The sequence below is a fragment of the Epinephelus lanceolatus genome, chromosome 1, assembly GCF_041903045.1.
Source record: "Epinephelus lanceolatus isolate andai-2023 chromosome 1, ASM4190304v1, whole genome shotgun sequence".
Lineage (NCBI taxonomy): Eukaryota > Metazoa > Chordata > Actinopteri > Perciformes > Serranidae > Epinephelus > Epinephelus lanceolatus.
In genome coordinates, this window is record NC_135734.1 from 32,880,142 (window position 1) to 32,907,898 (window position 27,757).

Sequence of the window (27,757 nt, forward strand, 5' to 3'; positions counted from 1 at the left end):
CAAATGTTTTCAGCAAAGTGTACTTAACGTAATAATCTCAAAGATTTTAATTTAAATAAATGTCTGTTGGTTCACTATCGGGGCAGCACGGTGGTGTAGTGGTTAGCACTGTCGCCTCACAACAAGAGGCTTCCTGGAGGAAGCTCTTCTGTGTGGAGTTTACATGTTCTCCTCGTATCAGTGTGGGTTTTCTCTGGGTACTCCAGCTTCCTTACAGTCCAAAGACATGCAGGTTAATTGGTGACTCTAAATTGTCCGTAGGTGTGAATGGGAGTGAATGGTTGTCTGTCTCTATGTGTCAGCCCTGTGATAGTCTGGCGACCTGTCCAGGGTGTACCCTGCCTCTTGCCCAACGTCAGCTGGGATAGGCTCCAGCCCCCTTACAACCCTCAAGAGGATAAGCGGTTATGAAAATGATGGATGGATGGGTTCACTATTGCCAAACTAGGGAATGCAATGGTGATTGAGCCGGTGGCCCACTGATGTAAGGCCTTGCATTTGAAATATTACGACCTGGGTGTCTGTGGCAACGTTCCCAGGAACGTAGGTGGAGTAAATGCAACAGAATGGAGTGTTGCATGTAAACCTTTCTTTATGACCTGGGGTATGAGATCCAAAAACACACCAGCAATTTGCTGCTTATTGCCCCAGGTGCAAGAACAAACAAATGAAAGAGAACAAAAAAGAAATCTTTGAGATTGTGACTTTAAGATGTCAAAAGTAAAAGTTTTTGGATTTATGTAGCACTTTTCTGGATACTCAAAGACTTAGTGTTATATGTCTAAATTACTGGACAATTAAAATGGATGCCATTAATATTACAGTACTTTACTGTAGCTGGTTTAAGGGGAGCTAATTGAACTGCCATATAGAATTTTTGGTTGTTTAATTTATGCTAATGAATCAGATTTTTTCAAGTTGATGCATGTTTTTACATGTAAAATTTTAAGCTGAAAAATAACTAGAAACCACAGCTGTGAAAAAAATGTAGAGGAGTGAAAAGCACAATATTTGCCTCAGACATGTAGAGAAGTGGAAGTATTAAATACTACCTCAAGTACAGTACATGAGCAAACCACTCTGGCTAACAATAGATGAGATGGAGGTGGTTGAAGAAGACTGGACAATTAGTTTGGGGTGCTCAAAACTCAATTCAGTGTTTTATAAAATTATATTATTCATTTCTAATCCTCTGTTTCTGGTCCCAGCTGGACAGATCTGATTGTTGGAGCTCCAAATTTCTTTGACCGTAAGGCAGAGATTGGTGGAGCTGTGTATGTGTACCTGAACCCCTTCGGTCACTGGGACGATCAAGCTCGGCCGATCCGTCTCAACGGGACGTACGACTCCATGTTTGGAATGACAGTCAGTAACATAGGAGATCTGGACCAGGACGGATACGGAGGTGAGAAGGTTTTTTCACACAGTTCACCATCAGTTTCTCTTATTATATAAATACTGGAAAGAGGCTGCTTTCATTTGAAATATATGGGGATACAAATGGTTTTGATACAGCTAAGATTCATGAAGTGGTACTTTCAGCCAACACGTTGTCCTTTTCATACTGTGGTGGTTTCTTTTTTAAACTGTTAAAATGTAAACTAAAAATAGTTTTATTGAATGTCTATATGCTTAAAACTGTTTTCAGTCATTTCCATATCTGTTCAGATATTGCTGTGGGGGCACCGTTTGATGGAGATGGCAAAGTTTTTATCTACAGAGGCTCAGATGCTGGAATTGAAACAAAACCTGCTCAGGTGAGTTTCATACAACTGTTAGTAGATGAGCGAAGAGAAGGAAGGAAGAACCAAAATGAATAGACCAAAGGAAATGAAGAAAAAAAAAAACAAGAGTCACTGTCTAAATGAATGATGACAGATCAGTATTTCTTATCCCATCAGGTGCTGGACGGTCGCGACTTTGATGTGAGACGTTTTGGATACTCCATCTCAGGCGGTTTGGATATTGATAATAACCAGTACCCAGATGTTGCGGTGGGCTCTCTCAATGACTCAGTGGTTCTCTTCAGGTGAGAAAATGAGATCCTCATTTTGATAACAACACGCATGTGACAGGAAACATAAAGGCCTGATGTTAAATTTTAACTGTTGGACAAATAGTGATCAAACTCCACATAAGACACACATTAAATATAAGTTTTGTCGTAAATCCTACGTGTTTACAATTCGTTTTTACCACTATCTAGTCATAATGTCTTATACCTGACATAGGTCTTTGTGTTTATGTGTCCCCAAGGTCTCGTCCAGTCATCCATGTGATCAGAGAAAAATCTATCGACCCTCAGAACATTGATCTGGAGCAGAACAACTGCAAGGGCAGAGAGGGAGTCTGGTAAGAGCTGCTAATGTGACAGATAATCCAGGATAACTGAACAAAACCCAGATTTTAAAGTGGAAACAGACAACAAAATACAGCATGTGCCTCTAGTGTGACATATAACATACACATTGCCAGTGCTTTTTAAGCAATAACAATGGCAAAACATGTCAATAGAAATAATTTACCATCCCTGTCATATGGTGGCTGATCTCGTTCTCTGAACAGAGGGTAAGGAGTACGCGGACCTCATTGTTTTCCCAGTTTGTGGACATTGCGGCCACTGTTCTACCTTTTTGAGTCAGCTGCTAACTACTGCCATCTACTTTTTAAACCTCTATCAGGGGGCACATGCATAACACGTCATCAAAATGTCACACCTGTCCTGCACATGATCCAGTCGTGCCGGCTGTCCAGCGTTTTGGCACTGTTACTACCTCTGATGCCAGCTTAAACGCAAGACAACTTCGTCCCCCCATTCCACAACTGTGCATTTTATATAGAACGGCGAGGCAGCACAACAGTATGAAATTTCCCGGTGAAGAGGCAGTATAAAAGGAGCAGTGTAAACAATCAGGAGAAAGCAAACAAACATAATGCAATAGACAGACAAACCTTTTACACAACAATCAGGACTTTCTAATGTACACTGATATTCTGCCCATAGCTACCGCGTTGGCACATTGGTCAACACACTTCCTTTGTGCCATAAATTGAACCTTCATTTGTGAAGTGAAAGCAAGGCTCGTAAAGAAAGGAACCAAAATGCCAGCAGTGTCATTATTCTACAGCCATTACATTGTGCAATCAACATTTACTCCATAATAAAAAATTAACGCAAAAGACTTGTCAAGTTTCACTTTAAAAAGCAAACCAGCTGCTGATGTATTTTTCTCTTGGATTTTTTTTATTGCAGAATAACTTATCATCACATGTTACTGTAACACAGATCATGTTTTTCACTGTCTGCTGTCTGCCTTGTTTTTTTTAGCGTGGAGGTCAAGGCGTGCTTCACCTTCACAGCCCACCCAGAACACTACTCACCACACATTAGTAAGTCACACTCCAGTTTACAAGACCATTTTTGTTCTTCTCTCATGTGACGCAGGAGTTATTTCTATTTACAGTAGAAAGAAACCTTATCTGTGGCGTAACATTAGACTTTATTTTGAGGAAATCACAGCTGTGATACTGTATTCCCTTTAGATGGGGGGCTCATATATGTTGTGCCCCTGGTGGGCTCTTTAAGTGCTCTCTGTGTGTGTCCTGACATTTTCTCATCCCTCTGTCTCTCCTCGTGCATCGCTCCTGTTTTTTCTCCCTTCAAGCCCTAGTGGTGCTCTTTGAAGCCGACACTGAACGCAGGAAGTTGGGCCTCCCACACCGCGTTAACTTCCTGGGCCGCAGTTCTCTGGAGCCAGAGTACACTCAGACAGAAGAGGTGGAGCTGCATCGGCAGCGTCACCCCGTGTGCACCACTGCTACCTTCCAGCTCCACGTCAGTAACTTAAATTTGCTCATCTTCTCCAGATCAGAAACATCACCTGCTGTTTTTTTTATTGTGGTGCTAAAATCATAGTGTTTTTTGTTAATTTTGAGGTATTTGTAAACAAGGTTTGTGGTTCTTGGTCTTCATTTTTGTCTTTTGTTTTTTTACTCTGAAAGCAAAAACATTTTGTCCTAAGCTTCATTAAACAGTTTACTTTCATTCAGTAATTTAACATTTATGAGTTAAAATGCTCATCCAAATCCCAAATCCACACTATTTTGCACCATAAATCTTTTCTTGTTTATTAATCTTTTTAATTTTTTCTGTTTTAAATTTTAATCTTTATCCATGCAGGAGAACATCCGTGACAAACTTCGTCCCATCTCTCTGGCAATAACCCACACCATCAAGCCTGTGCCACCACGCAGACACTCAGGTGCCAAGAGGCTGGAGAAGCTGGCGCCTGTACTGAGTGTTTCTCCGTCTAATACACTGCACACGGAGGTCTGTAACAAAAAGGAAGCTGAAGTATTTTATGGTTGGGATTAATTTTAACGGGCTACACTTGCCCACAGATTACTGGATAAAGAAGTTGAGCTTTATGAGACACTTTTCATCAACAATCTTTCTGCAGTGATTCAGGCTAGTTAGAGCCAAAATGATAACATATGACACAAATCTAGCTGAAAATTTAATTTATATTTATAATTTTATAATAATAATATGGATAAACATGCAGAATGAGATTTTTTTATGGGATTTAAACTGCTGTAAACCCTCGATTGCTGCTTAACAGGCATTTTAACCATATTGATGTAGTAAAGAACAATACAATTAGGGCTGCAACAAACGTTTATTTTTTTGTCGATTAATGCTGTTTCAGTTTTCCAGAGCCCAAGGTGACGCCTTCAGATGTCTTCTTTGTCTGATCAACAGTCTAAATCACAAAGAAATTCAACTTACTATTGTAGAAAACCAGACAGTATTCACATTTAAGAAGCTGGAATTAGTGGATTTTTGGCACTTTTACTAAACTAATAAAACATTTCAATAGGCTACTTTTACAAACATTTCAGTTTTTACCATGCTACATAATTTAACCTTGCATTAAAATTTTAAAAACTAGATGCTGAATGTGCTTTGGGATTTGATTAACACCCTCTCGTCTGCCTCATTTAACCTCTGAAGGTGAACTTCCTGCGAGAAGGATGCGGCGAAGACAAAATCTGCCAGAGCAACCTGAAGCTGAGCTACCAGTTTGGAACACGACCCATCACCTCTGACCTCTTCACCCCTCTGCCAAAGTTAGTGTCTGCAGAGCCCACTCTGAGTGAGCTGGTGGCCATGATGATGTCAATTGTTGTCTGAGAAACTGCTGCCTAGCAACCTATACCCCCAACACAAGTGATTATATGTGTGCAGTGTCTATGAATGTTTATCATGAGACTATAATGCCTGTTTTACTGTCATGTTTCTGACATTCAACTTTTGGTAAGAACTGATAATAAGATTCCCTTTATAAAGGGTTCATAATTTTATACTGATGGGCTTATTAAAGGAATACTTCATCCACAAAATGACAATTTATATATCAATTACTCACCGTGTTACGCTGAAGTCGCAAAGAAAACTTCTCGCATGTCTCCATGGTGAACAAAGAATCCAAAAACAGAAATTAATTTTTAATTAATGATTAATTGAAGGGAAGGGAGTCCACATTTAAAAACAGCAAAACAAAAGCCACCTACGAAGTAGCATCGCAACTTGTATATAGCCCACGTAACTGTGAGCCACTAATTCCTGTGTAACCCACATAATCGGAAAGGCTCATGTGACCAATGCGCTGTTAAGAAAGAAGTGGTGTAAAGACAGTGTCAGGAGGCATGATGGGGTTGTGGACTGGTCAAACAATACAGGAACTTCTCCCTGCAGACCCATTTTTGGAACCACGTGAAACTATCCAGGTGAACTTTGAATTATTCTGAGGTACGATGTCACCATGTTTCTTTTCCTTGAACTAACCAAAGTAACTTTACATTAAGTATGTAACTTTATGTTAAGTAGGTCATGTCATTCATAGGGCGCTAATTTGTTAGATAACATATGAACCATTGTATGAGGATATGTTGCAAAACGGTATCAAAAAGTCTGCTTACAAAGTCTCACTCTTCCTGTGCAGTATAATCCAAGTGTTATTCATCCAGTCGTATGCTCAGTACTTCCCAAACACATGCATTTTTGCTAAAACTGCTTGGCACTCAGCATCAGGGGTTGGAATTGGGGGATTAGATCACCACATGATTCCTGAGCACAGCATCGCTGCTGCTCACCACTCCCTCAGGGGATGGGTCAAACGTGGAGAACAAATTTCACACACTCAGGTGTGTGACAATCAGTGGAACTTTAACTCTTTAACTCTTTAAAAACTGTACCACTCAAAGCACTTTGAAGTGCATGTGTTTGAACTCTGCTTGTGCATTCTGTTGAACAGAGTTAAAACGCATGCACTTGCCCATGTTTGCTTCTTGTCCAGATTCCTTGCACCAGATTTTTTATGTGGAAGCGTTCTGAATAGTACGGTTTTAGCAAAAATTCATGTGTTTGAGAAGTACTGAGCGTATGACTGGATCAGTGACATTTGGATTACACTGCACAAGTTGTGTGAAAGTTTGTAAACCGATGTTTTGATAAAGTTTGCTTTGGTTAAACAGTCACAGTCCCCTGTGACTTGAGTTCATCAAGAATCTTCTCAGTCTTTGGACTCTTCATTCACTGTAGAAGCATGTTAGAAAAACAGTTTTCTTCACAAATTCAAAGTAACACTAGGTGAGTAATTGACATACAAATTGTGATTTTATGGTGAAGTATTCTTTAATGGTTAGAAATCATTTACTAATGCTTTTTACACAACTAATAAGCCTTTAGGTCAACTTTTATGTTGCTAGGTTGTGAAAAGTTTGGTTGGGCACCATGTCTGTAACTGCAAATGTTCTCAAGCGTCTGACTTTTTAACAAATATTAAAAGTATTATATCTACAAAAAGCTCTATTGAAGGGGTCTCTGATGAACCAAGAAGTTAAAAGTGTCATGTTGGAGCAAAACAAACATCAGCATGAAGAGTTTTGTTACTTATAAACCCTTAATTAAAGGATGACTTATGTGAAAGTGATGCTTATCAAATCATGTATCCTCATGTATTATAGAATGAAATCATGTGAAGTTACTTCAGCATGTTGTTGAATTTATTCTTGACAGCTGTAAATGTGTTTTTTCCTCCTCTCTCTTCATGTAGAGATGAGGATGATGTGCAGGTGTTCTCCCTGTCAGACCAGCGGCTGGTGGTGCTGGAGATCACCGTCACCAACATGCCCTCTGACCCTCTAAGGCCGGAGGAGGATGGAGATGATGCCCACGCTGCTCAGCTGCTTATCTCCTTTCCAAACACCCTGTCGTATGCTGGCTCCAGGGTCCCACCTCAGGTATGGGCTCTAATGAGGGAAAACTTTTTTGAGTTGAGTTTCATATACAAATAATATGTGTGTTTGGATTTCTGTTTTTGCTGATAGTATTTGTTTGATATCCTGACTGACTGTAGATGAGATGCCAAGCGAACCAGAATGGCTCCCAAGTTGAATGTGACCTGGGAAACCCTGTGAAAAGAGACGCTAAGGTGCAGAAACAAACAGTGTGAATTTAGTTAAAGCTTGGAGCACTGTCAGGTTTAAAAGATGCAGTTTGTTGCCGTAAATATATATTGCTTATTAATTTCATATACTTTAATACCTCTTGATATTTCTCTGCTCTGGTGTGAAACAAAATCAGTATAATTTCAGCATTAGGTGTAATTATGTGTAATTATTTTGCCTTTTCACTCCTTGTTTTGACTGAAATATCTAATATATGTTTTTCTTTTTCAGCTGAAATTCACCATCAACTTGAGCACATCCAACATCACAATTGAGACCACAGAGCTGACGGCAGATCTCTTACTGACAACGTAAGTCCTCTACATTTTCTTGACAGTGGAAAGTCAAATGACACCATAATGAACTATAGCAGTGGTTCATAACTGGTGGGTCGTGGTCCAAAAGTGGGTCGCAGGTCGCCTTTCTAAATGTTACTTGCAAACGTGTCAACACACTTTGTTTGGAAGTACAATGAATATCCGGCACAAGCTTTTATTTTCAAGTGCCGTTTCCTGCTGTAGACTGAGTGAATAACGGACAACTACATAACAGAGACAGCAAACTAGCTTGACGACATGCTCAAATGCAAGTACGACACTGAATATATTGCACTGTGTCGACCTTGAGCTAATGACTGAGGAGATACATGGACCCTGTGGCTGGTCCCGTTAGAAACCACTGGACTATGGCATTTTATTTCACTCAAATCAAGATCTGATTATCTCACTGCAGATATTTGACTTGTTAAAACAGAATAATCCTTTGATCAGTGTTTGTTCTTGGTTTTGTCCTCAGGATCAGTGAGCAGCCTGACTTGGCACCAGTCACAGCTTTTGCTAAAGTTGTGATAGAGCTCCCTCTGTCTGTCAGTGGGTGAGTAACACATTTTAAAACAGTTTCTCCATCAATGTTTAAAACTGTATGTCTCACAGACAGGCGGCTCTATCTTAGTTTAGTTTAATCAAACCCTTGTTTTCACTTAGCTTTAAGCTTGCTTAATCGATCTTACTCTGTATCAGCCTGATCCAACTTTTCATTGACAGTATATGATGTTTACTCTGAGATATTCTGGATATCGTGGGATCATTTTATATATATTTTCCCTCAAATTTAACCTGACATATTTGCATGGGTGGATTACAAGACAATGGGTCCCTGCGCACAGATATGCAAAAGGCCCCACCACCTCTACTATATAGGAGCAAGACACAAACTGTGTGGTGGTTATGCATCATTTTGTGGTTTTGTGTCTCCTTGTGGTTGCTGGGTGTCTTTCATGTCATTTTGTGTCTTTTTGTGGTTGTTTTTTCTTGTTTTTTTTTGTTGTTATTTTTGTGTCTCTTTGCAGTTCTTTTCCATCTCTTTGTTTTGATTTTGTGTCTCTTTGCGGTCGTTTTGTGTCTCCTTGTGGTTGTTGTCTGTCTTTAACATCATTTTGTGTCTCTTTGCAGTTCTTTTGCATCTCTTTGTGTTGTTTTTGTGTCTCTTTGTGGTCATTTTGAGTCTTTTCCTCATCATTTGAGTGATATATTGCATTTGAAAGGCACCCCTGGGCCCGTGCCTGGTAGGCCCTTTCAGTAATCCAGCCACGCATATTTAGTATCTTTAGAAATGTTGGGATCTCTTTAAGAATCAAAAATAAACAATTCAAACTCATTAACAATTCATGACTTTGAATAATTAAAATTCATCTTGCGCTCTTGCAGCTATTACAGGCATGCTGTAATCCCATGTTTACCAATGGGCTTAAGCAGTACAGCTGCTGTACATAGTAAACAGATATAGGCTATATGTAGCTGTGTGCGTGTGTATGCAGCTGTCCGACTGACTGATGTGATCGTGTTTTACGGTAGGCTTGCTCGTCCTCACCAGCTGTTCTTCAGTGGCACAGTGAGGGGAGAAAGTGCCATGACCAGTCTAGAGGAAATCGGCAGCCCTGTGGATTTTGAGTTTGTGGTAAGGAACTAATGTGTGTGTGTGTGTGTGTGTGTGTGTGTGTGTGTGTGTATTCAGGACCCTCTATGTGTCTGTTTTGATTGCCACATGGACACAGGTGAGAAGCATAGGACATATCATTGCTAAAAGAAGACACATCTGTGTTCCACTTTTTACATCAGGTTGCTAATCCTGGACAAGTCCTGCAGACACTCGGCTCGGCCTTCCTCAACATCATGTGGCCTTACGAGCTGACCAATGAGAAATGGCTCTTGTATCCTGCCAGCTTGAAGTTTGAGGGTCACCCAAACACCCAGTGCACCCCGACGGGGGCCTTAAATCCTCTGCAGCTATACAGCTCCTCGTCTGCAGAACTCCCACAGTCTGTCAATCATGTGGTAAGCAGAGCAGAGCAGAGCAGAGCAGAGCTCATTATTGACTCAGCAAGGACATTTTATTCTAACACCACCAATATGGAGGACACACTCAGTCTGCATCTAACTTGTGTTGTTTATGTCTTTTGGCCTGGAAGGTTCGGAGTTGTAGCCATTTAAAGAGCTGGATAAATAATTACGTCATGACCTTGCTGACAATTGAATGCTCTTTTTTTTTTTTTTTTTTACAAAAAATCTTAAATTTACCATCTTTAGAGACTGATCTATCTCTGCCTGTATGAATGTGTCACTTTTGCTAGGCGGGGCGAACACGCCGCTCCCACCCAGAGGAGGAAGGTCAAGTGATGACAAAGGGCAACGTGGGGCGAACCACCCCAGCTGTGGCAGCTTCAGAGAGACGCAAGTCGCTCAAACTGGTAAGAGGCAGAGGAAAATATAGATGCACAAAAGAAAAGATGCAGACTTTGTCACCTTTTTACTACTGTTATAGCTGTTCCAGTTCATTACACATTCCCTGAGTGCTCAGCTGTCACCTCTTTCTCCAGGATTGTCTCTTGGGGTCGGCACGCTGTGTTCTGTTCCAGTGTCCCCTCCACAGCTTCTCCGGTCAGGCTGTCCTCAAGATTCATGCCAGGCTGTGGAACAGCAGTTTCATAGAGGTAAATAAAAAATCTCGTCATCGTTACATCAGCATCTCACTGCACATTAGTCTCCACCTCAGATTCAGTCCAGCTGTTACAGCTGCTCCTGGCAGCTCACGTTGATCTGATGCAACTGAGGGAATGATAACTGCAGCATGATTAACACGAGATCTTTGATGTTAAGGCAGTCGGCAAACTGTGAACACAGCTGTCAGGTCTGACCACTGAGTCACCTGCAAGCAGCTGCCAGTTTGATATTCAGATCCAAGAGTGACAAGAAATATACAACCAACATGGTGGTTTTTTTTCTTGCTTGAGCACCAACTGACATGGTTTCTAGATGGCAGTGTTCTTCTGTGGTTTGACTTAATTTCACATGAAACTTACTGAAATTTAAATACTTGTTTTTCATGGGTCTTATTGTCAAGGCTGTAGACCTTATTATATGGTATGATATGAATATGTAGGCCACTATGAATGATGGCCAAAACCACAAACATTTCACCAGATTAAAGAAGCACTGAAATTCTCTTTTGAATATGATGTATATCATTTTATATGATGTGGTGAGTGTACCCCAATATGTACCCCCCTATATGACCTATACTGCAGCCAGCCACCAGGGGGCAATCGAGATGTTTTGGGTTCCCTTATGGGGAGCTGTCATCTCGTCCATCTTCATTATATGGTTCACCCAAAATCTATGATGACATTTTATTGGCTGCAATATTAATAACTCATTAGCCAACATAAAAACATGTTTTATAGGAAGACAAATTAGACTGGGATTTTGATTTTGATTCGAACACTGTATAGATAAAGATAGTATTTAATTTCACAAACTTTAAGAGCTGTTTCTGATTGAACAAAGCCAAGTGTTACTCGGATGCCTGATAACCTGTTTATCAAGTTGTCATCATTATTCCTCTCTCCGTCTGTCAGGAGTTTCCATCCGTCAGTGCTCTGGAGCTGCTGGTCAGAGCCAACATCACTGTGAAGTCCAGCATCAAACACCTGGTCCTCAAGGACGCAGCTGCACAGGTACTCCTCACACCTCAGTCCATTGAGCATGTCTCCTCCAAGCTTAATTCATTTTTCCATGTAATTCAGCATATAAATTAGCAGCAACATTCACACATTCTTACCAGCAGAATAGACTAAGTTAATTAATTTGTAATTCACACATTTGAATTGAACATTTGAACTCTTTTTTAGCATCTATTATCATTACAGGCATGTGTCACTGAGGCCTGACTTACTGATTTGTCCTTAAATTTTGTGTTCTTATTGTGTCGTCCATTCCTCTGCAGGTTCCAGTGATGATCTATCCTGAGCCTGGTCTCGCTGACCAGTACTGGATCCCCTGGTGGATCATCCTTATAGCTGTTCTGGCAGGCATCCTGCTGCTGACTCTGCTGGTCTGCATACTGTGGAAGGTAATGGACACATACAGGATTCCTAACTGTCAGTGTATTCTGAGGTTGTTGAATGCTGCCGCTTTGTCCGTGATGTTGGTGTCAGACACCTGATGCCAAAAGCCACTTTTAGGGGCAGTATAATACACGGACAGGCAGCGTCAGTATGTAACGTGGCCGGCACCTGTCGTAGCAGTTTGATACGCTGCTGGACGGCATCAAGTTGAAATGCTGCAGGTAATGCAATAATATAAGGAGCTGGAAGGTCCCTGTAGGGCAGGTAGGAGGAGCCCAATAAACCCTGGACTTTTACCTGGGAGCCCATTGTTTGCTTTGGGTATGAATACAGAGCCAAACCATGATGTTTTTTGTTTTGTTTTTTGTTTTTCCTAAATCTAACCATGTGCATTTTGTTGACGTCTCGGCTAGGAGGGGGCATCCTTGAACATCAGAAGTATAACTAGGGAGTGATATGTAGACGTGAAAGGCCACTGGGATGAGAACATGTTGGTAACACTTGTGCTTTCTAAGACCCCATTGTGCTCTGTGTCGAAGTCCCCAGAACAATGAGTTAGGGTTGGCTTTAACAGCCAGTATTGATAAACGTGGTCCAGTGGCTCACACAAAAGAGGTCCTTATAGACAGACTTCATCCCTGTCACCTCACTGGCCATTACACTGGCTTTTTCTTATCACTGTTCATTGTAGTCCAATTAGTTCTGTCCGCTTTGTTCTGTTCTGTCCTATAATCATTTTATTCCTTCCAGCTCACTCTCATCTGTTCCTTTCCCCTTTTGTTTGTTCTCTGTGTGTCATTCCTCTTGTTTTGTCTCCTCTCTCTAACTAACCCTTCTGGGGACTATCCATCCCCTTTGTATTTAATTTCCCATTGTTTCCCCTGTTTTACTTTCCCCGTGGTGATCTGTTGCCCAGTGTGGGTTCTTCAAACGCAGTGAGCGCCGCCGGCACTATGAGACGGAGTACTACCGCGCCCATTTGGGGGTCCAACCCTCGGAGGCGGAGAAGCAGGCAACAGAACTATAATGTAGAAAGTGTTTCTCTCTGGCCTGCTCTCCCCTCCGCCTCTCCCTCCAAGCGGTAAAAATACCCACGATTGCTTTGTTCCTTGATGCACTCTGGTGTGGCTGGTGGTGTTCATCACGGTGTGAAATATAACCACAGTTTGGCACAAATTAACAAAAATGTAAAAATGTAGCAGTGGGATGGTGGGTTGACCATTTGTTAAGCTGCACTTCTCCTCTGGTAACTGTTGCTATGCTTGGCATTCTGTTCTCATGACAACTGACACTGGCAGATTTTATCTAGCTAGCTAGCTAACATTAGCTCCATGACTTGGTTGGAAATGCTGAGTTTTTCATGTTCCAGCTGACTCATTTTAAAACAATGGCCTTGTAAAAGAGGTCACTCACCTAGCTTTTGATCCTGTTAACTTTGTTAACAATTAAAAAGCTCTTGACAGCTGCACACATAGTACTAAAAAGCTGAGTCAAAAGCTTAGGCATGCTCAAATTGAATTTGCAGCAATTTTAATGTTTTCGTATTACAGTCAAGAGGTAGTTAGTCATAGTATAATAAGGTTGATGAAAGATCAGACTAACCCCAATATTTTCAATCTCAACCCAAGCCTGAAAATATATTTTTTTAATAAATAAACAAATAAAATAAAATAAATATCTTTTATTTAATAAATACATTATTAAAAAGTGGACACTCTGCACTTAATTTATTTAATCATTATCTATTTAAAATGTAAATCCAACATATATTATAGATATCAAATACTGATTGATTGATATCATCTACTGTTTCTTTTGCTGTTCTCACCCTGCAGGCAGGGAGAGAAGGAGAGGGAGCAGCCAGGCTCCGTGCTGGGCTCTCTGTCCTTCCTCCCAGCCGGAGCAAGAAGCTTTTCTGGCGGGGAAATACAGTGTGGAGAGTCAGTGATCCACCAAGCTGGTCCATGGCTCACTGGTCCACACGGGCAGCCACGGGTGTTCGAAGCCAACTTGGTCTTTTTTTTTTTTATGCTCAGCCTGAGCATCAAATATGAGCTCGGGCTCAGTATTATGTTATGTAGCTATTGTTTGGCTGGGGTTGCTACAGTGTAAAGATACCCAGATCTGGCTAATAAAAGCAGGGCAGAGCTGCAAATGTTAGCCTAAAGTATTAGCATCCAGGATCATTTTGCAAACAGTGTGGAACCGAGTTGTCCAACTGCAGCTATGGCTGGTGGATTCCAAAACCTACTCCTCTCACTCGAAAGATTACTATTGTTTTTGGTTGGTTAGTGAAGCAAATCTAGCAGTCACCTGCATATTTTACGAGCATCATGCTGGTGGCTGGTGCCAACCCTGATGAGGAAATACTATACATTGGATGTACTATTCATGAACATGGCTGTTTTTTTAACCCGTAATCCCACAAAAATAACAACATTTATTTTCATGCCGCTTTTCTAAACCAGAGTTATTAAGTGCTTCATATAAATAAATAAAATAACATCATACTAAGAAAATTCAATAAAGGAGAGAAACAACAAAGAATAAAAGAACAACACTAGCTTTAAAAAACAAAAACAAATAATAAGTCTGACATGCTAACATTTGGTGCTTACAGTAGAGCAGACAAACACTTTGCTCAACCTCTACACTTTTGCTGTTGTGTTTTTATTTTGGACAGGCTAAAATGCCATTTTCATAAACAGCTTGTAGAGACATTCAAAGATGGCACCAGTGCTTAAGTGTGGTTGCTAAGCTATGATTGGACGATTGCAGCTTTTGGGAGGGGTTTAGCAAATGGTCAGTTATGGTGTACAGATTATGGTCTCTTTAACCCACAATCAACCTGTTCACTTTTGCAACTGTGATGCTGTTTGTTATTAGATCACGAATAGTAAACAGTTTTGTTGTGTCAGTGAATGCAACACTGATTCCTATTATTTAGCATTGTTTGTCTTTTTAATCTGTGCTTATTTAACACCATCCAGCCATCTTGCCTTCAGGGCATTTCAGGTGCCTGCTGTGCTGTGTGTTGTGCCTCTGCTGTTACGGTTTAATCACACTTGTTCATTCTGGCACCAGTCTTTGGGGACCATTAATGTTCGTGATGTGTTTGTTATGCACTTTTCAATCTATTAACACTCCTATTGACTTTCATCTCATGACCAAGTGTTCTTTTTTTCAGGTGCCAGAATCAACTTGTCATTTATATCAGCAGGTGTTTTTGTTCACATTAACATGTGCAGATTTTCTTAACGGCACTTGGCAGCGTGTTAATCAAGGACACTTAAGACTGATGCTGAATTTGAAATGCAGAGCATGTGGATGTGCTTTTTGGGTGGCTGTGCCTTTATTAAAATGTCACTTTGATTGCACAAGGTCATCAGATAATGAGAATTTTAACCATCTGTTAGAAGGCATGATATTGGAATCTAGACCAAGTCAATATGGGCAGACAAATGCAAGTCATATGCAGTTGTGTTTTTATATGTGACATCCCTTAACTCTTTGTTTGTTCATTCTTTCCGGCCCCTCCATCCCTGTGTGCACTCCTACCTGCACTCCTCTTTCCTACGCCAACAGTGTGGCTTCTTCCAACGGGCCCACTACAAAGACAAATTGCCTCAGTACCACGCGGTGAAGATTCCTCGCGAGGACCGGCCACAGTTCCAGACTGAGAAGTCAGGAGTTGTCCATAAAAAGGAATGGGCCACGCACTGGACCGACGGGACCTCGTAACTCGCTTTGAAGCACTGACTGACTGAATTAATTCAAATCACCATGTGTGGCACGCATTCTGTCTTTGCATTGGAACTAACGGACTAAAAAAAGTGCACATGGACTGAGATCGTGACATCTTGTGCACTCTGTACTGTGTCAGTACTTGTAAATTGGTGGCCTGTTACAGTGTGACTGGATATATACTCTTCCATTCTGTAGCCTGATGGCTGGCCTTGCATAGTCTATTTATACTGTGCATCTATATCAGTGTGTTACTGTTAATACTGAAGGCCAAATACAATATTAGAGCCAGTCTAGCTGCTCAAGATGCTTTGCAGCCTGCAGGAGGAGCATTGATGCTCCCAAGGACTTCACTGTCTGTCATCTGGACAAAGGAGGTCAGAAAATCACAACTCAAAGACATGCATGAATGCACATACAGTTTAATTTTAGATGATACAGACACACTGGACAATAATGAAGAAGCCACTGCCCGTGACAAAGACTACTTTTTTGCCTTAATAACTACTGTAAGACTGACGACTGATATGGGCAATGAAAAATGCATTTTTTATATATATAACTGTTGTTTTGGGGTTTTCTTTTAGTTAGCACTGGTAAACATTGGGAAAATGTCAGTATGTAAGATATCATATCAGTTACATGTTGCAGAGCACTGAGTGTTGTTGTCTGGGCTTGCTGATTGCTCTGAAATTAAGTTCACCTGATGGTTTTTGTATTTCCTTATTCAAGGAAAAGAAATGCCTTTTTGTGTCAAACTCTTTTTCACTTTTTGTTAACATGTCAGTCAAATGTACTGTACATCAGTCGTTTATTGCCTGAGTGAACTTGAATAAGAGCAAGAAAACCACAATATGACAACCACAGCCATAGCACTGTAGTCACATGAAAATCAAATGTGTAAAGAAAAAAGCAATATTTAAAATATGGTCTGCACATTTGTAATATAAGCATTTAAGTCTCTGAATTGGTGTATAAAAGAATTATGTGTGAACACTCAAATTAAAGGTCCAGTGTGTAAGATTTAGAGGGATTTAGTGGCAGCTAGTGGTGAGGATTGCAGACTGCAACCAGCTGAAACTTCTGGTTAGAATTCCGTCAGTCTTTGTGCAGTCAGTGTTCATTGTTCAAGAGGTTTTTACGAGAAGCCGAGTTATCTGCAGAGGTCAAATAGACCAGGGGTCTCATTTATAAACATTGTGTATGCACAAAACGAGGCCTGAAAGATGTACGCCACTTCCCACGCAAAAGTTGTGATCTATAAAAAATTGTGCAAATTTGCAGGAAAGCCCAATCAGTCTTTTTTCAGCATTGGCAGTATAAAAACAAAATTGGGGAGTGTGGCAAAATGCCGCCCACCTACTATTTTTTTTATACAGAATGCTCCTTTTTCGGGGCAATGGGGGGCGTGAGCAAGTAACAAAATGTGTAACTCAGTGTGTGACGTAACCAGTGACGTGGGAGGGAAGCCACGGCTGGTCAGTCCTTCGGTGATTCTCTCATAAGTCAGCCCATTCTTCATCCGACGGTTAATGGCCTCTTTGTTTGCGAGGACAAGGAGGCTGCACAATTCCTTGTCTCCTCAATTGCTCATCTTTACAGCGTATGTCAGGTTTGCGTTTCCCTCTTGCTACTAGCTGCTCGCTAATTCCTGCTATCAGCTGTTTCCTGTTTATCCACCACCAGTGGGTTGCAGGCACGGCGTCATCAACAGCTCCTCCCACAAGTCTTCAACAGCCCCTCCTGTTGCGGAAGGCCACCTCGGTCTGTTTAAACTAAAAGGGTTCCACCAATATGACTACCCTACGGGGCCGAAAATTGGGCACCTTGAATCAACTCGCCAATCTGGCTCTGTGTGTCTAAACGCTCGCAGCTTGCCGTCAAAATGGCCCAACATTCGTGGAACATCTGGCAGTGTAAAAGGGGCAAGTGTTTCCCTGAAGCAGTTTGGCATGTCGGAGACGGGCTGTTAGCCCAGCACCTGTTGATACATGCTCACCTTTTGCCTCTGATAACTTCAGATACAGACGTTCAGGAGGTTTTATCTGGGAGCCAAATAATCTACAGCTGTCTTTTCCTCTCCAAAACAAACGGACTCAGTGATTGACACCAGTAAGAACACATGGCAGTGGCACGTTAAAAAATATATGTTTTTCCAATGTTATTGACGTGGAGGGGCTGCTAACTACAGTGGTCGACATGAAAACGCAAATGGCCCCATCTAAAGTCAGTGTTTGGTTTTTCTGTTCTGGGCTACTGTAGAAACATGGTGGTGCAACGTGGCAATCACCATAGATGAGGACCTGCTCCCTGTGTAGATATAAACAACTCATTTTAGTAATGAAAGGACAACAATTATTATTTTCAGGTGAATATAGACTAAAGAAAACATACCGATATTCCATTTTTGCCAATATATCCCTCTAAATCTTACACACTGAACCTTTAAAGCCTATAATACTATATATAACCACAAATTCAAAATGTCATAATTATGAGGTTTTCAGCAGCAACACCTCTATTTCATTTTTTTAACTGAGCTGTAACAATGTTTCACCAGGAGACATCATGACCTTTGTATAAATACTTCTTAGCTGGATTACATTAACCTGCTTGTCACACTGTTCCTGGTACTGTGCTTCAGCCACACTTGCCAGGGTAATATACAGTACAGTACATTCATTTCAGTAGAGTCATTTCTAACTGCATACAAGTGCCTTACAGTAAAAGTGGCAGATTGTGAGCTACTGGTAAAGAACACAAGGCAACTTGCAAATTGGGTCAGGCTGTGAAGCATCTGTTGGACACCTGTGGACAAATAACATCCTTCCAACAGTTAAACAGCATGACAAGAGGAGAGAAGATTTCCAGAAGAGCAGAATATGTCAGCAAGGAACCAGACAAACTTTCTTTGGATCTAATTGGGGTCGATGAAGTGGCTGTAAAGCATGAAGAGTCAGCTTGTTTTTTAGGTATTGCTGGACAATCTTGTATTAGCTGCATGAAGCTCCTGTTGCTGTTCAGTCCCTTTTTTTCCCCTCATTGTCATGACTCAGTGTTTTATTTATTTTATGTTTGGCTGCATTGTTTTAACATTGTAAATAAAATAAAAGGAAACAAAATAAACCCATCAGATAACATACATCGCGTTATTGTCAATGACCAGTTACTGGTTAGCCTGCAGTTCACTCAGTGAACACCAGGTGGAGACAAAAGTCTGGAAACTGAAATACCCCTCTGGTCTCTGCACGATTTGGGCCTTTTTCGTGTTTATTTGATACACAAAGTAAATTAAAATGGATATACAAAGTAAGTACGGAACAAAAACAATTATAGGATAATAACAGGGCTTGTATGGAATAAATCTGCATTATTTTGTTCCTTATTTGTATGGTAATGTTGCCCATACCCTTGTGAGTGTGACTTGAATTTGTCAACATGAGCAGAGACATATTTCATCACAAGGACAGATATTGGTGGTACTTTTTTTTTTTTTTTTTTTGTTAACAAAACCTGTGCTTTTGCAACGTGATCTCATCCTCTCATCTCTCATGTTTTTCTGCTTGGGCAGAAGCCCCTGCATTACTGAAATGAGTCAGCCTTTTGCACTGTATTTTGACACAGAAAAGGTTGGTCATAAGAAGGGGTCGGTGGTCAGGTTTAGGCAACACTGGTCTCCTGGGTCAGAGTCTGGTGTTTGTTGGACAGTGATGTTGTTCGGACATTATCCAAATGGTGTATTTTTGTGCCCTGTGAATGAGGACTGGGGTGACTCTTGAAAGCATGCCTTCTTGAAGAAGGAATAAAAGCATCTTGTTTTGTTTCTGATTACAATATGTAGATCTTTTGTGTGTGTGTGTGTGTGTGTGTGTGTGTGTAACTGAAATAAAACAGAAGCAGGTGAATAGGAAACTTTAAGTGGTTTTGCGACATGATAATAACAGTCATCATCAGGATATGTCGCAGGCAGCCTTTGCTTTGGTTCATAAAAGAACCTAAAAGGTCAGCCATATATAGCTGGAGGTCAGACTGACTTGGGCTTTAAATCCTTGGCTCATTCCTGTTCTAAGTGGCGACCAGCAGGGAGATGATTACACTGGTTATACACTGTCTTTTCTTCTAGGTCCAGCTAAAACACAGCTGAACCAGCGGGAGGTGTTAGAGAGAGAGATGTTTGAGTGTTGCAGCAGAGTGAAAAAAAAGATTGGATATAAGCGTAGATGACCTTCTCAGGATATTAGAGTATAGAAATGTATTTATTTCGGATCTCCTCAATGGAAATATATGAAACTCATCTCAGTTTTCTAGACTGCAGCTTTATGTTCGCAGACACCATTCAGGATCATTCAGATGTACAGTATATTCAGGTTTGAAAATTGATGGGCAATATTTAAAGCAGCAAATACCAAAATATTGTTGACTGAGAGCTTCTTTGTTTGTTTCAAGCTGTGTAATTGTTGCACATTGTTTTGTCCTAACTAGAGGATGTCTGCAAAAGAAGATCAGGATTTAGTTATGGTGACTGATAATGTTTTGACATTTAATCAGACCTGAGCCAAATCTATACCCAGCTACTGTTTGATCATTGTTATCACGTAAAACTCAAAGTAAACTCATAAAACTGAGTGATGAATAATAATTATGTAGCATATAATAACATTTGTACCATATGCACAGTCACACCTGAGCAATCCAAAGCAACAGATCTGCCATAAATTCTACTTTTACAAAGCCCATAATGTTCAGGTTTTCTGAACATGGTTGGAAATGTGTAAATTAAATTTATTGAGGTCATGGTTAAATGTGTTGTCATACTGGATGTTACGGCCTCCATACAAACAGGAACAAAACATGGCTCAATAGGGGCAGGAGGCTGCAACATATAAAGAGAGGACGCCACACCAAAGGTAACAGTTTACCCACCAGCTTTATTATATACCCCAAAACATTCAGCAAAAGAGAGAAAAACAAGGGAGGAAGAAAAAGATTCCTCCCTACCTGATCTGTTGTCTGCGTGCCATGTGCTGTGCCTACTCTTACCTCTACACTCCCTGTCCCTCTTATCCCCTCCTCCTCTCTCTACCTGAGTGCTGATTGCACTCAGGTGCGAGGCAGGCAGAGGGAGGAGGGAGATTAGACTGGCAGAGAGAGATAGAGAGCGAGAGAGAACAGGCTGCTGCACATAACACTGGACTACATTATAACGGGCATGTGTATTTTTCTGTCCTCCCTATTTACATGCATTGTGGGAGGCAGAAGTTTAGAAACACCTCTCAATATAATTTAGTCCAGTACAACACATCACTAGCTTACTGCTTACTACTAACTACTACCCTAAATGCTGAAACATATCAATTCATTAATACTTCTCTGACTGTGTCAACAGTATGGCTGGATACAATAGAATGTGCCAGGGCTGACGTCAAAACCCGGAAGAGAAAGTCGATGTGATTTTTGCATAGCCTTTTGGATTATGTCAGAAAATAAGCTCTGTGGCTAACACAGGTTTATGATACTTACAGGTTTTGTTCAGCGAGATAATCTTCACATATGAACACCTTTCATACTGCATTTGAAGCTTAAATGCGATCGCCAGAAGTAAAAAGCTAACGTTAGGCTTTAACGGACTATATGACTACTCCACGGTCGCATGACTCTTGACGTCACCGCCACTAAGCTTTCAGCTGATTTCGGCCGCTTTATTTTAAAAACATTGTATAATGGAGAAATCGGACTGTTTAAGCTAAATAAGAAGCTGTAATGGCGGACTGCCAGCACTCTTGTCTGTTTGGGGGTGATGACGTTTAATGTCCCCGACAGGGTTTGTAGTCGTATTGAGCAACTTGTTAGCAACCGCCTTTTTTACAACACGTAAAAGCTTCAAAATTCACAAGTAGGGTATTTACTGACGTGTTTTATGTCGTAGAACAAAACCTGAAACTCGCTTAAGCTTTTGTTAACCACAGACCTTATTTGAGACATTTTACCAAAATCCCATTCAAAAAATGTATTGACTTTTAGACGAGAGAACCAGAAGTGCTAAAAGCCCTAACGGAGTTCCGGGTTTACTGGCACACTCTATAACCTACCAGGACCAATACCAGCAACCTTTAAAGGTCCAGTGTGTAGGATTTAGTGTTTTACTTTTTGATACTGAGTTTATTTTGGTCCATTCCTTTTTCATTTCAAGTGCTGATACCCAGCTCTGGTCAACAAGAACAAAACATTAAAGGCATCATGAGAGTAGATGTTACTGCAGAGCTGTTGCATTGGATTGCACTACACTGTATAGGTGTACCTAATAAACTGGCAACTAAGTGTCTGCTCCTGTTTATAGTAATCTAATCTTAAACAAAACAGACTAAACATACGTGTTACTTTTTATTATTACTTCAGAGTAGGTAAATTAGATTTTTCTCTAATCCAAAAGCTTATGATCTTATTATAGTAATGAAAACTAATTCCCTGAGAATCTGTCAGATGTCATCCTGGTTGCCATGACAGTTAAACAGGGACAGTTGGACTGTGCGTGCGTGTGTGTGTGTGTGTGTGTGTGTATGTGTGTGTGTGCATGTGTTTGTGAAGCAGTGTAAGCGGATTGTCACCCATTAGGGCACTTTGATGAGCCAAATCTGTTGATGTCTCATCCAGTATTGGGGAAGTGACTAATTAACACACACACACACACACACACACACACACACACAATGAGTCAAAGACAGAAACAAAGCAGACGCATACAGCTTTAATAAAGCCAGTGTCACTCTCACAAATCAAGCCTAAAGTAGTCTTTGTTTTAAATTAACAAAATGAAGGAAGCTGACATTTAACAAATGAAGCCTTTTATTTTTAATTCTGAGATGCTATTTCCTTTGGGAGAAGCTTGTTTCTGAAACCCCTTCATCAGCATGTTAGAAGGAGAAACTCATAAAACGGTCTCCTCCACTGTGTAACCAAAGGCTTTGATGACCCATAACGTCACGACTGAACCATATTTTGTTTTATATTTCTTCCAATAATCATTTAGAGAGAGCATGTGTGGGGCATTTTCAATGATTATCCTGATAAAAAACTTAAAAGCAAGAAAAAATGAGCCATTTGGCTTAAAAATTAAGTTTACACACACCATCTTGAACATGATAAGTCAGCCTTCGCTTACAAAATGATCCCTTAAATGAAAATAAAGATCGGCAACATCAAACTGAGACTCCATTAAGAGACAAACTCTGCGGTCGATGTGTCACTGATGAATGAATCAGTTACATTATTGCAAACCCTGAGGTGTGAGATGATATTGTAGATTTATCCTCTAGTTTAGAAAAAAATAAGGTCTGGAGCAAGATATTAAAAACTCTAATAATGGCTCACTCTCTTGTTCATTTCTTTTGGAATTCCTTTGTGTCTGCTACTTTATTGTTTAAGATCCCTGTAGTCGTCCAGGCTGATCTGTTTAACATTGGTGCATGATTAAGTGGGTGATGAGTGCTCTCACATATTGTTTGTCTGTACATGCAGTTTGAACTACTGGGCAGTGGGGACTGGTGGATCAGAGTCCATTTGCAGGGATTTATCTGTTTAATAACTGGGAGAGTTGTGTTGCACTACCCTAAGGGCCACATAATAATGCACTCTGGCGCTCAGTCATCACTAATGCCCTGATCCTGCTAAATGGACCTGGTTAATTCTCATATTAGGGAGCTGGTTCTTCCCCCATCCTGTCCCTTGTTCCCCTTTGTACAGTAGCATCTTTCTCAGCTCTCCTGGGGGTTCTCAGCCAGTGACCGTGAGGTGTATATAAGACCCAGGCAAGGATGTTACCGCCACTGAAGTCGGCCAGGACACCACACAAAGAGGACACTTAACCCCGACCAGGACGAGTGTTCCCTCCGTCTCCCAGGAGCCAAGCCTCTTGAAGTCAACAGGTGCAATTGGATGACCAAAATCCTTCCGCTGCCTTTATCATCAGAATTCATCTGACCTCCCCTTCAGATTGAGACCATGGACACAGCTGCGGTGGTGACTCTTCTGGCTCTGGTTGTGGCGATGGCTGGCGTCAGTCAGGCTCTTCACATCCAAGGCAGTCTGGACAAAAATGACATCCTGCCAGGCTCAAATGAGGACGTGGCCAACCACCTGCTGGGGCTGGTGAGACAACGAACCACTCACACTTCATTTTGAGTCTTTGATTTAACCTGCTGTGACGAGTAAATATACCATTTCTCCCATATAATTCAGGATACATTTAATCCGATTTGCCAAAAATAATTTTGGCATCCATAAATAAAAATCTAATTTTGAGGCATATCTCAGTTACACATGGTTATGTGTTAAATATACTGTCTGTCTCTAGGCAGGATTTAAATATGGAGTGTCTGCTCTGCTACATTAGACTGAATGAAACATTCTGTGCACAACCAGAAGTCATGCCAACATTTTCAGAGAAGTCTGTCACTCCGTGTGATGAAGTATGTAAATGCAATGTGAGCCGTTTTTATCAAGTGAGACAAGCTAAATCACACAACTCATTTAGATTTCAGACAGTGCTCGTCTTCATGCAACAGTGTGAAATACACTGTAATGCATTCTGGGGTCAACAGACAGTCAGAGCAGGATAGAGGAGGAGGATTCAGAGCACAGGCAAAATTATAAGGTTTTCCCCACTGTGGCGGGCAGAGACAGACAGATCTGGGTTTTATTTTGCATAAAGATAAGGGTGTATGGATATTTGGATAGGCATGTGGTCCATTTCTCTGCCTCTGCACACTGATATCTCCATCTCAAGGTCCCTCGCCACAGCAGGACTGACTGGCTGCAGTTCCCACCCCTGGGGTTTGTGTTGCAACCCAGAATTGAATGCAGTTTGGGATCTTGATATTGTCCCAAGATATTTCTGTGGGGATTTCATAAACAGAATTCAAGCCTTTTGATGCTGGGCTTTGCATTTGTTTGTGTGCATGCTGCTGTGCTCCAGGAAAGTGAAAACACAGATAACAGCATCGATGATCGTCTGCTGACCACAGTGCTGAGAACTCTGCTGCTCGGATCTCAGAGGGAAACCAGGGACTCTGTCCTCCATCAGCCACAGAGGTCAGTGCCATTACAGAGCCTCAATTTATCACACAAACATAATAACTAGCACAAAGGTAAAAAGTTATCCACAACACTGTGCTATTTCAACCCTCTGTATGGCAGTTTCCTTTAAGCACTGAATTAAACCAAATATTTATTAATTCTACTGTGGAAAAATGTGACAGGAAATGCAGGTGCAGTAGGTTTACTTGAGTTTGTTTGAGAAAAACAACACTTGACAACTTGAACAGGCCCTGATGTCTGAAATTATCACTGGAAGAGCCATGCAGATAGGGCTGCAATGAATAATTCGCCTATATTCATGATCGAATAATCTGCAAGTGACAGCCTCAGAGACTGAAAAATGAAGCCAATGCGGGAGTGCCAATAACTGCAGTTCAACGAATGCTCACTTGAGGCTGGCTCTAAAACAGAGCCCCATCGACCATAATGTTAAAATGCCCAATTTTACAAAAGAAATAAACATGTTTACAGCCTGGTACAGAAAATGGTTTGGATATCTATAGCTAATTTCAATGTTCATGACAACTGTAAGACCTAAAGTTACGCATAATTAAAGGCGGGGCTGCTTGTGAGTGTCTGTCTGTGTAGCGTTACAGCACTCTGTGAGTCAGATCAAGTTCTTGCTCCTCAAAACATCCAACCTCTCGTCCAAATATGGTCACTTCTGGCTCCCAAAAAAATAATATAGCAACGGCCAACATGTCAGACTCAAGGTTCAAAAACAGTAGTACACAAACCAATCAGTGACACCACAGCAGCTGCATCAATTCTCACATAGAGTCTCTGATAATCTGCTTATTATTTTCTTGATTAAAGGCCTGTAAAACATTGAAAAAAAGTGAAAAATGTCCATCACAATTTCCTACAGTTCCAGGTGATGCCATAAAATGCCTTGTTTTAATCTGACCAACAGTCTGAAAGCAAATGATTTACGTTTTTGGCTTGAAATTGACTTAAACTCTAATCAGAGTAGTTCTTCTGTCAACTGACTAATCATTGGCTAATCTGTGTAGCTCCACATTACATATATATATATCATAATAACTACATACTGGACCCTGAGATGGCACCTGTTCAGTTCAATGTAATTGCTGGGCTGGTGCATATGCCATAAAAATCTTCTTTGTTCCAGTTTTACTTTTGTGGTATATGAAATGCGCAGTAGTGTTTCTCCTGCTGGCCCTTCCTGCAAGTTCCCACACGGCTCATAGACTTTACATTGTGATGACATCACAGATTTTAAATTGCTTCTTTCAGTTTCAGGAAAGGTTTACAAATGTAAAACCTTCATGGATCAAAAATTCATAACAGAATCCGTCATAATCACCACTGTTTGCAGTTCGAGGTGTCCTGTCAACAGTTACACAGATGTCTCTTTAATAATGGTGGTCTATGGGAAAAATGCTTTTTGGAGGAGATTTTTTTTTTCTGCAATACTGCGAGTAGCCACTGGGAAAAACTGGAAGCAAGGCCGAGTGGTGTTCCTGGGGGCCTGCTCCATGTGCAGACAAAATGAAACCCTTTTGCATGAGTTCTGCATTGCAGCCATCGCCATTTTGGATTTTTGGAGCCAGGATTAGAAGCTGGATGAGAGAAGGATGGATCTGATTCACAGACTGTGGTTGTCTGCACTTCTCAGACAGCCTGTCACTCAAAGTGACCACGGCCTTAATTCTGCACAACTTTAAGCCTTACTCACTACTTGCTCAGTTGTCCGGAATGGGGATTTTATAATGAGGGTCTATGAAGATTGACTCGCCTCTGGGGCCAGCCTCAAGTGGTCATTTGAAGAACTGCAGTTTTTGACACCTTCACATTGGCTTCATTTATCAGCCCTGGAGTTTTAGGCTTGCAAAATATGCAGGATTCATTTGTATTTGCATCTTGTGTATTGTATTTGTCCATGTTTTTCCCTTATCAAAAGCATGTGGTGTTCCTGCACAAGTCCACAATACTTTAAAGTACATCAGTTTCTGCCTGTGTTTCTCCTCCCTCGCAGGTTTGGTCGCGGCTCCAGAGGGCAGGTAGTGTCGGAGGATCAGATGCACACCCGTGACTGGGAGGCTGCACCCGGTCAGATCTGGAGTATGGCCGTGCCCCAGAGATTCGGCAAGAAATAATCTGGCAGGCAGATTCACGCATCAATGTCCTGGCATCAGGCCAAGCAGACAGAGACACATTTTGAATGCATAATTAAATTAAACTTTTTGTTCAACATTGTCCATTGGGCCGTGCTTGACACCCGATGTTCAGTTTAACATGATATGAGCTTCATTTTACTGCTTTTCTTTCTGGTTTCCAACAAAGCATGTTGACTGGGGCCTGTTGTTCTGAACAGACTTCATTTGTCTTGACTGGAATGTTATTTAGGACCAAAAGTGTTTGATGTAAATTGATGGCTGCTTCTTGTTTTTTGTTCTTTGTTTTTCTTCTGTTCTCTGGTCAAATAAAAGAGCTTTGAATCTGGATAAGATACTCACTCAACTCGTGTGTGTTCAAAATGATCAATGTAGAGGGATCAGGGTCACAGAAATTGACCCTTAGCTAAGTCCCACCCCTGGACGCAGACTGGCCAATCATAACATAGCATCGGGCTGGATCAGACCAGGGTCCAACAACAATACAGCTGTGCTCCATTGACTCTAATGCAGTTTCAGATTTCCTTCATTTTCAGGCTAGTTTTGTGGATTTGGAGCTAAATGTTGTGCCTGGGACATGTCGTGTATTAATGACACTCGTTACCTGGAGAGGTTGGAAAAAGATATATGTTTCTTCCCTGTTCCAAAACCAAAATCAAACCCTGAAAAGTGCAGGGTTAGCTAGCTAGCTACTGAAGATATAGCCTACTGAATGTATACACATGCTGCTTTTGCTTTTTAATGCTTATAACAGTGAAAAAATACCAACCCTGTTGTACAGAAACCAGTGAAGGGAAGCAGGGAAACTTTGCTGAAATTCTACCAGCTGTGTGTATCGCAGTGTGTGCAGATCAACCTTGTTTGGCTT

At 41.0% G+C, this 27,757-nt stretch overlaps 2 protein-coding genes across 4 annotated transcripts in view; both read left to right on the forward strand.

Moving 5' to 3' along the window:
- itga7 (integrin, alpha 7) overlaps window positions 1-18,784 on the forward strand; it is a 53,332-nt gene extending 34,548 nt beyond the window's left edge. For 2 of the 3 annotated variants that reach the window (XM_033626937.2, XM_033626938.2), the window contains exons 7-25: window positions 1,209-1,405; window positions 1,669-1,757; window positions 1,902-2,029; window positions 2,257-2,352; window positions 3,329-3,390; window positions 3,666-3,835; window positions 4,181-4,330; window positions 5,015-5,130; window positions 7,119-7,305; window positions 7,422-7,496; window positions 7,744-7,823; window positions 8,308-8,385; window positions 9,366-9,468; window positions 9,630-9,845; window positions 10,142-10,258; window positions 10,388-10,501; window positions 11,426-11,524; window positions 11,794-11,919; window positions 15,500-18,784. In XM_033626937.2, the coding sequence (XP_033482828.2) occupies window positions 1,209-1,405; window positions 1,669-1,757; window positions 1,902-2,029; window positions 2,257-2,352; window positions 3,329-3,390; window positions 3,666-3,835; window positions 4,181-4,330; window positions 5,015-5,130; window positions 7,119-7,305; window positions 7,422-7,496; window positions 7,744-7,823; window positions 8,308-8,385; window positions 9,366-9,468; window positions 9,630-9,845; window positions 10,142-10,258; window positions 10,388-10,501; window positions 11,426-11,524; window positions 11,794-11,919; window positions 15,500-15,655 (2,359 nt within the window). In that variant the 3' untranslated portion in view covers window positions 15,656-18,784. Of the gene's footprint in view, window positions 1-1,208; window positions 1,406-1,668; window positions 1,758-1,901; window positions 2,030-2,256; window positions 2,353-3,328; window positions 3,391-3,665; window positions 3,836-4,180; window positions 4,331-5,014; window positions 5,131-7,118; window positions 7,306-7,421; window positions 7,497-7,743; window positions 7,824-8,307; window positions 8,386-9,365; window positions 9,469-9,629; window positions 9,846-10,141; window positions 10,259-10,387; window positions 10,502-11,425; window positions 11,525-11,793; window positions 11,920-12,830; window positions 12,996-15,499 lie in introns of all 3 variants that reach the window. The other variant, XR_004501677.2, reaches the window with a different exon arrangement.
- Window positions 18,785-23,472: 4,688 nt separating this feature from the next.
- npffl (neuropeptide FF-amide peptide precursor like) lies at window positions 23,473-27,219 on the forward strand. The gene is made up of 3 exons (XM_033627550.2): window positions 23,473-23,803; window positions 24,630-24,745; window positions 26,751-27,219. The coding sequence occupies exons 1-3, from the start codon at window positions 23,657-23,659 to the stop codon at window positions 26,869-26,871; spliced, it is 384 nt and encodes a 127-aa protein (XP_033483441.1). The 5' UTR covers window positions 23,473-23,656; the 3' UTR covers window positions 26,872-27,219.
- Window positions 27,220-27,757: the final 538 nt, after the last annotated feature.